Source organism: Chlamydomonas reinhardtii, chromosome 6 (genome assembly GCF_000002595.2).
Source record: "Chlamydomonas reinhardtii strain CC-503 cw92 mt+ chromosome 6, whole genome shotgun sequence".
Lineage (NCBI taxonomy): Eukaryota > Viridiplantae > Chlorophyta > Chlorophyceae > Chlamydomonadales > Chlamydomonadaceae > Chlamydomonas > Chlamydomonas reinhardtii.
Window position 1 is genome coordinate 2,514,893 of NC_057009.1, and position 8,103 is coordinate 2,522,995.

At 62.4% G+C, this 8,103-nt stretch overlaps 2 protein-coding genes across 2 annotated transcripts; one reads left to right on the forward strand and one right to left on the reverse strand.

Moving 5' to 3' along the window:
* Nucleotides 1-82: 82 nt before the first annotated feature.
* CHLRE_06g269100v5 (uncharacterized protein) lies at nt 83-2,554 on the forward strand. The gene is made up of 4 exons (XM_043062907.1): nt 83-718; nt 896-967; nt 1,221-1,540; nt 1,723-2,554. The coding sequence occupies exons 1-4, from the start codon at nt 185-187 to the stop codon at nt 1,907-1,909; spliced, it is 1,113 nt and encodes a 370-aa protein (XP_042923613.1). The 5' UTR covers nt 83-184; the 3' UTR covers nt 1,910-2,554.
* Nucleotides 2,555-3,373: 819 nt separating this feature from the next.
* Nucleotides 3,374-7,752, reverse strand: CHLRE_06g269150v5 (uncharacterized protein). The gene is made up of 4 exons (XM_001696185.3): nt 7,292-7,752; nt 6,670-6,878; nt 6,234-6,425; nt 3,374-5,995 (listed from the first exon to the last, which is right to left on the reverse strand). Exons 2-4 carry the CDS (start codon nt 6,862-6,864, stop codon nt 4,457-4,459), a joined length of 1,926 nt encoding a protein of 641 aa, XP_001696237.2. The 5' UTR covers nt 6,865-6,878; nt 7,292-7,752; the 3' UTR covers nt 3,374-4,456.
* Nucleotides 7,753-8,103: the final 351 nt, after the last annotated feature.

The following is an 8,103-nucleotide window of genomic DNA, read 5'->3' on the forward strand; positions in this document are numbered from 1 at the left end:
AGGGAGATCGAGAGCAAAGGGGCTCTTCCGCGACCACAGATAATTTGTATGTGTTACCCGTCAAACAGTATTGCAATATAATTAGAATTAGAGCGACCCACGCGACTGTTGCGGACGTTGGCACCTTCCGTCTTACACACGAGGCCGAACTCTGGCCCATTGGGCACGCAAATTAGTGCTTCCCATGTCGGTCGTCAAATTACGCAACGGATGCTGGACGGGAGCCCAAGCCGGCACGGGGGCCGCTTGCGCAACACCGCACGTCCTGCCAGCTCCCCGGCGACCGCCAGCCGGCGCCTTCCCAGCGTTGACCCCGGCGCGCTGCCCGCACGCCGTGCCCTGCAGAAGCAGCCTCCATGAAGCTTCCTGCTCCCCCCTTGCGTCCGGGCCCTGGTTACCCAGCCGGCAAGGGCTACACCACCACCACCACGCCGCCGCCCGCCAGGTGTCAGCGAACAGCAGCACTGGCCGGGAGCCGGAGCCCGCCACCTCCAGCACCTCCTCTCCCGCCACAGCCGCGCCCACGCTGCCACTACGCAGTGCCGCATCCGGGGACGCCACGGATTCTGAGTCCAACAGCCCCGGCCCCAGCACCCCCTCCGCCCCGGGGCCGCGGCAGGTACCCACCGTGGATGCAGTATTCCCCACGCGGTACGGCACACGCTTCCGCGTGCGGCCGTACAGCAACAACGAGTACGGCTCCATCATTGACTTGCAGGTACGACAGTGAATCAGGGGCGTACGGAACAGCCTGCGATTGGAGGGGAGGGGAGGAGTTTGAAACGGCCGGTGGGATTGCGCTGGCAGCAGCAAGCAGCGAGCGGACATTGAGGGGCCTGAGAACGAGGACGTGTTGCCTGAATCTGTCTTCTTTCATTCCGTGTGTGTATTGCAGTCAGAGGCCTTCCACACGCTCAACCCGGTGCCCTTCCTGAATGACTTCACCTACAAGCGCTTCCGGGCCGAGGTGATTGTGAGGGGGTGTGGGCGGTGGTGGCGGTGGTGTAGGGGAGCTGTGGAGGCGGGAGGCGGGGTTGGAGGCTGGGAAGGAGCAGCGGGACCATGCACACACACAGCCGCTGGGCACGGTGCGGCTGTGGCGGCAGTGGCGACTGCGGCCGACTCCCTCACTCCCGTACTCGCTCCCAGCGCTTCTGTTTCCACTCCTTTGGCGGCACCCCCGAACCCCATAGCACATGTACACGCGTGTCTGTGTGCAGGTGGTGGATGCGTTGAAGCAGAAGACCAAATACTCGGACCCCTCCGTCTTCCAGCTCCTCGTGGCGTTGGAGCAGGAGCCGGAGCAGGAGCCATCAGGCAGCAGCAGCAGCAGCAGCAGCAACAACGGCGATGGCAGTAGCAACGGCAACAGCAGCAGCAGCAGCAGCAGTGCCAAGGTGGTGGGGGTGGTGGAGGTGTCCCTGATGGAGGAGCGGGGGGTGCTGGGGTGCCTGCCGCCCGGCACGCGCGAGTACGCCTACGTCAGCAGCATGTGTGTGGCGCCCACCGCCAGGCGGCGAGGCGTGGCGCAGGCGCTCATGTGAGTACCTCCATCTCAGCTTTCCTACGCATATTCTGATACTACTGTGTTTCTGCCCTTGTACTCTGACATATACACAAACATCGCATGCATTGTCCCGCGTTTGCCGGTTTGTGCTCTGCAACAAAAGCATTGAGCGTGCGACCCTCCGTTGTGCTCCGCAACACATTCACAACACACAGGAGCGCGGCGGAGGAGCAGGCGCGGCTGTGGGGTCAGCAGCAGCTGGCGCTGCACGTGTACCGCGACAACACGCCCGCGGTGCAGCTGTACGGCGGCTGGGGCATGGCCGTACTCAACACCGACCCCGACTGGAAGGCCTGGTTCGGAGACCGCGTGCGGCTGCTCATGCACAAGCGGTTGGCGTAGCGTGTGTTGGGTGCGGTTGGTGGTCGTTGTGTCGTTGGTTGGTCTCGAAGTCCAGAGGCAGAGGGGTGCAGGAGCAGGGGCAGGGGCAAGGGCAGGGGCAGATGGGGCGGGCAGGGCCTGCGGGCAGGGGTAGCACCCCGCTAGGCAGTTGGGCATGTGCATGGACATTGGAGCTTTGGCGAGCTGTACTGGTGATGCGGATGGTGGTAGCGGTGAAGGCGCCAGGTAGAACTCGAGTAGGTAAGAAGTGCAAATGGCGTGCGGGAGAGAAAGGGTTGCACAGCAGCCTGCGTGCGGCTGCAGGGATAGGGGGGTTCTTGTGTTTGTTCCGTAGACTGCCGTTTGTGGTGTTGGTCGGCTGCTGCGTGCGACGCATGGCAGCAGGCCGGGCTGGCCAGCAGCATTTGAACGGGGCCGCAGGGGCGCAGGCTGCGCTGCAACAAATGAATGGCATGCAAGTCAGAACTCCGTGACAACGGCTAAGCAACATTGCAAGAGACTGTGAGAGAGACTGCGTGAGAGAGTGTCTGGTAATTCGGCCCTGATGAGGAAGGTTTCCGTGGAGCACACTGCGCCTGGCAAATGTTGCGCCAACATCCACGCGTCCTGTTACACTGGGTCACTGGCGCCTCTCCCCCGCGTCGCCCTCGGCTGCAGGCCTGCAGCATGCTGCAACACCGCACGCACTGCGGCGTTGTGCCTAGCCGCGCCTGCACAGCCGCACAGCTGCACTGCGCCTCAACCGCGCTCGACCCGACCGCCCCGGGGACTACTGGGCGCACCCATGAGGCCATGACCCATCACCCATGCACGTGACGGCCGCCCCCAGCGATTCGCAGGGCAGCCCAGCGCAATTCGGCTTTGACAGTTTAAGTTGGGGTCTGGTCCTAGTTGCCTTCGCCCCTATCACTTGCAAGGCCGCTAGCAACGCCGCTCTACAAGTGCGAAAGCCGCCAGGCCCCGCTGCAGCTTGCTTGCCAAGCATGGAACTCCGTACAGGCATACAGGGGAGCCTGTCGTGCGCCGTTGCCGGCGTGTGTCATTCACCGGCAACCACTGCCTGGGTATGAGCCATGAGGCGGTTAACAGCGTGTGAACTTGGGAGCGGGAAGTTACCCCAGCGGTTGAGAACTGGCGAGCTGTGGGTGGGTTGTGTGAACTACGTCCCGGTGTGTGGCTAGAGGTTTGGCGTCTGTGGTTTAGTTGTAGCCGTGTGGCGGTGGTGTTTCTCTGGCTCTGGCGTCACCTTCGCCTGCGCTGCGCAGGGCGAAGGCTCGTGGGCTCGTGTTGGAGGCACTTCAGCCCCCGGTGGCAGCCCTAGAGCAGAATATGGCTGGGGCGTGACAAGCCCCTGACTACCCTACATCTGTACTGACAGCAAGGCGTGTGCCGTGTGCATGGCGGCGTGGCGTACATCGCACAGGCAGTCCGGGCTGACCCATGTCCTATGCGCACAGGAGAAGCATGATCGCTGTATTACACATCAGGCCATTGCACTTCGGTGTCTCGTGGCCGAATACTTGACCCCACACACGCGTGGGGGACTCTTCATTTGCTCCGCCTATTGGCACCAACCCAAACAGCAGGGGAAACCCGTCATCCCTTTCCGTGCCAACCTTGTCCGCAAACCCCAAACCCGGACTCAAAAAAGATTGACGCGCGGTACACAACAAACTCTTTGTCGCTGGCGCTGACATAAGCATGCCAGCGCCTTTCTCAGGCACATAGGCACCTCATGGGCACCGTTGCCCGGCACCACAACCAAAGCTACGGTACATCTCAGCCTTTAACATACAAATCAGCAAACACTATAGAATGAATTGAGACCTGCCTTCGGTCCTGAATCGCCTTATTGCAGCCCTATATGCCGGGGCGCCCTTGGCCTCACGGTGGGGCACCAATGGCATTTGCCAAGGCGTTGTCTCTACACGATGGGATTGGCATACGATCCGTACTTTATCAGTGCGCCAAGGCCTTCAGTAACAGTGGCACGCGCCATCCGAGCCAAGCATACATACGCACGGAACAGTCACCGTTAGTCACAGTAGGAACAGAAGGCGTCGTCTCTCTCCTCGCTCTGCTTCAGAAACGCTTGGGACAGGGTGCTGCCATCACGCACACACTACGCCCGTTCTCCAATACCGTATCACAGTACAGGAGAGCTAGTAAATGGCCATAATTATGCCGGGCTATCCAGGGCATTAACTATAACACCAGTTTGGCGAAGACAGTTATCAGTCACCACACCGGCAGTGTCACAAGCTGTGAAGTGAACGGGTTCGCGAAACACAATCACACGGGTGGTGGGAGCATGGTTGCCTCCTCCAAAACAGTCAAAGGTCCAAGGATAAGCTGGTGCGGCTTCCGTCATTGCGAAGCGCTGCTAAAATAAAACGTAGCGGAAGGCCATTATACGGTACACTCCTGCTTGCTGACAGCTACGTACATCCTCCGCTTTGAAAATTGATCACTGCAATCACTGCGCACATGTGGCACACACAAGCCATCAAGCCACTCGCATGGCATCGCGTGGCCCGGCTCTGCGGCTCAGCGCTCAGACGCCGCGCCCGGCACCACCACTTCTACTCGGGGCACCTCACGCCGCCGCAGCCAAGCGCGCTGGCGCATGGCGTGCAGGCCGATCGCCTCCTGCATGTCGGTTGGGCCAACCGCCGGCGCCTGACCGCTCAGCAGGTCCGCCTCAGCCGACCAATGCTCAGCCAGGTACCCTCCGCCGCCAACGTACAGCGCGGGCAGAGCCGCCGGCACCAGCGAGCGACTGCCGACCGGTGAAGCAATGCCGCAGCTGTCGCCGAGGCTCAGGGGCAGGAGCACGGGCTCAGCCCAGACGGAGCCGGCAGAGGCAGCGCCCAGAGCGGCGCGGATGCTGGCGTCATGCTTCTGCCACGCGTCCTCCGACACACGAATGACGGCCAGGAGCTTGCCGGCGGCGGTGGCGCGGGCGTTGCGGCGGCGGAAGTCAACCACCGACGTGGGAACCAGGTGCGACAGGCTGGCCGGCAGGTAGGCAGGCGGCAGCTGCTCAGTGCTGGCGGCGGCGGTGGAGGCGGAGGAGGCGAAGGAGGTGGAGGAGGCGGAGGAGGCGAAGGGGGAGCCCGTGGTGGCTGCAGCCTCGGCCTCGAGGACGGCCACAGCGGCGCGGGCGGCGGCGGCGGGTCCAGCACTACTCAGCTGCAGCTTGGCCTTGAGGCAGGACAGCTGGTGCAGCTGCTGGCGGCGCGCCCACGCCACGCCATGAAGGGTCGCCGGCGCGGACAGCGGCAGCACGCGCATCGCCGCGGCCAGCGCCCAGGTCTCGGTGTCGACGTCGGCAGTGCTCACGTACGTGACGGGGGAGTGCGCCTCCCACGCCACGTCCGCCTGCCGGTGCGGGCCGCCAAACGCAAAGCACGGCAGGCGCAGCGGCACGAAGTCCTTGCGGGCGAAGGCGCCGGGCAGCAGCGACGCCACGGCCACGTCCATGCCGAAGTCTGCCTGCATGGCCAGCGCCTCGCCCAGGGCGGGCAGCTCCCAGCAGCAGTACTCGCCGGCCAGCTTGGCGCGCTGCGCGAAGTCGGCGCCGGCAACCACCGCGATGACCGTCACGCCCTGTGCCGCCAGGTCCGACACCGCCTGGTCGATGTCGGGCTGCTGTGCCCTGCAGGCCCGCTCGGACAGGATGCAGAGCGCGAAGAGCTGGCCGTTGGCGACGCAGGTGTTTGCGATCTGCAGGAGCTGGCCCAAGCTGTGGGGCACCACGACCTTGCCCGCCACGGCGGTGCCGGCCAGGAAGGCGCTGGCGGCGGCGGGGTCGTAGGGCGTGAGGCCCTTCACGGCGACCTTGCGGTCGACCTTGGGGATGACCTTGGGGATGAGGGGGGTGGTGCTGGCCTCGGTGCTGGCCCCGGTCGAGGTGGTGGTGGGGGTGATTGTTGTGTCAGAGGTGCGCCCGGCGGCGGTCTCGGCGCCCGCGGAGACGGCGGGGGCGACAGCACTGGGGTGCGGCGGCGTAGCGGTGGCGGGCTGCTGCACCCGCTCCGTCTCAGGCGCCTTCACCGCGACGGCGCCGCCCATGGACTCCTTCACCTGTGGGGCCACATGAAGGGATGGGCGGCAGGTGTGAGGTGACGAGGAGGGGACGACGACAAGGAAGCTGAAGGACCAAGGTAGGTGACGATTAACGTGTTTGACCTCAGGCCCGCGGAGGTCTACTGCGTTAAGCCTTAAGCCTGCGCTCAACTTTGGAGGTTGCCCATTCGGCCATTCCCCTGCTGCCACGCACACCCCTGGTCACACGAGATGCTGCACGCCTGATGGGACTTACCGCGTTGAATGCGGATGAGCTGAATGCCATGGCCATAAGCGCGCCGCCCATGATAACGTACAGCAGGCGCTGGAATGCAGAGACGCCGGCAGCGGCGACCTCTTCGTACGAGGCCAGAGGTGAGGGCGAGCTCGGCGTGACGGGCTTGCTCCCCTGGCTGGGGTGTTGGGCCGCAGTGGCGAGCTCCGAGACCTGCGGTTTTGGCCAAAAACGAAGCTTATGAGGGCGCGTTGGGTAGCCATAATTACGTTTTACACAGTTGCAGCCTGCGGACTGCAAACACCAACAGTTTCTGCCTGGCACGCTACAGGTCCCCGTCACCATCAGTAACCAACATGGCGCAAGTGCGGGTGTAGGCCTTAGGCCGATGCGGTGCCCGAAGTCCTGAGGCTCTTAGACTCTGTGTTCTCGCGCGTCCTGCCACCCCATGACATACCTTGGCAACGCGCGGAGCGGCATGTTGCGTGGAAGCGCCATCAGAATGCAGTTGGTGGCGGTGCTCCGTCCGCACGGAGCGCGACAGTTTGGCAGCTTGAATTATGCTGGGCACCACCGGAAGCACCCGCTGGCATGCCTGCCGCGCATGCCAGCCTTGTGGGCGGGCTGAGGACGAGGAGAAAGCGCATCTCATGTTGACCTTCTGACCTGGACGTGCTTAGAACGTCAGGCACAAAGGCTATGTTGCCTAGTGTTGCTATTATCAAGTAAGAGAATAACTGTTAGGTGAAGGAGCGCGACTGCGTGAGGATTTAATACGCTCGCAACTTGCGATTGTCGTACACGGTCGGGAGTCAGGGACCAGTAGTGGCGGGCCGGCAGCGACCGTTTGCTCGCTGCCGCTGCCGCTGCCGGTACTGCCTGTCGTCCTGGTTGCTCGTTTGACCAAGTCTCCTAGGATTCTAATGTCCATAGACCGCAGCGGCCGGCTTTGGTGAAAGCCCCAACCATTGAATGCGACAACCCTAGCTCCGCTGCCTGGCGTGCTGTATCATGCAAGTACTCACAAGGTTCCTGAGTAATTCAGGTAGCTTTGCAAACCACATGAGCGGTCGACTCACCGAGTCCAAGTCGCGACCGGAGGGGTGCAAAGGGCTAACATGCTCCTTTCTTTCCACCAAAAGCTCCATCTAGTACATGATATCTGTATTAGCACATCACTTGCAACAGCTGCGATTCTGTGATAGCGGCTCTGATGGATTGTGCTTTGGCAGCGCCGGCCGTCTCTGGGCCCAAAGGATGATTAAATAGGGTAACATGCCCTTAGGAAAGTTCTACATACAAAAAATTTGTCTGAAGTGTGCGCCTTGGTTTGAATGATTGAACTTGAGAACTGTCGCGGGGCAAGGCTGGCATCTGGTGTTTGATTTGACTGATGGCTATAAGCATGGGGCGCAGCCTGTCGCGGCAAACTTAGAGAGGTTTAAAGGGCATAAGAAAATCCATGTCTGGTTGGCGTCTGATTGGCGCCTGCGTTTGCCTCAAAGGGTTTTTTGCGTGCTAGTTGGTGTTTGTGCATAACGATCTCCAACCATCATATGCACCGTTGTGGCTTGGCAAAAACAGCGCAGGACGAAAGCCTCCAAGATGTGGGGTGGGCAAAGGCAGCGTGTGGGCCAGCTCGGGGGACTGCGCGAATTATGAGTCACTTGGGTGGCTTGGGGTGGCCTGGACCGTCCGCGCCATCTCCAGCCCCCGGCAACCTACATTAGTTGCGGTGGCGAGCCGCCCGCGGCCCAACTTTCGAATGCCAGCGCGCTGATATTCGTTGCCGAGGGCCGGGGCAGGCTAGGGGCGACCCCGCCCTTGACCCCGCCGCCCCATCTGCGGACCCCAGCGCCGGCAACTAAGATGCCGGGACATGCCGCCCTTG

Bases quoted from the DNA above. Each gene is read 5' to 3' on its own strand.
- CHLRE_06g269100v5 (XM_043062907.1), top strand. From the start codon at position 185: ATGTCGGTCGTCAAATTACGCAACGGATGCTGGACGGGAGCCCAAGCC. The intron at 719-895 runs GTACGACAGTGA...TGTGTATTGCAG, and splicing joins GCTCCATCATTGACTTGCAG to TCAGAGGCCTTCCACACGCT. The intron at 1,541-1,722 runs GTGAGTACCTCC...CACAACACACAG, and splicing joins GGCGTGGCGCAGGCGCTCAT to GAGCGCGGCGGAGGAGCAGG.
- CHLRE_06g269150v5 (XM_001696185.3), bottom strand. From the start codon at position 6,864: ATGAGATGCGCTTTCTCCTCGTCCTCAGCCCGCCCACAAGGCTGGCAT. The intron at 6,426-6,669 runs GTATGTCATGGG...CCAAAACCGCAG, and splicing joins CCGCTCCGCGCGTTGCCAAG to GTCTCGGAGCTCGCCACTGC. The intron at 5,996-6,233 runs GTAAGTCCCATC...GTGGCCCCACAG, and splicing joins GCTCATCCGCATTCAACGCG to GTGAAGGAGTCCATGGGCGG.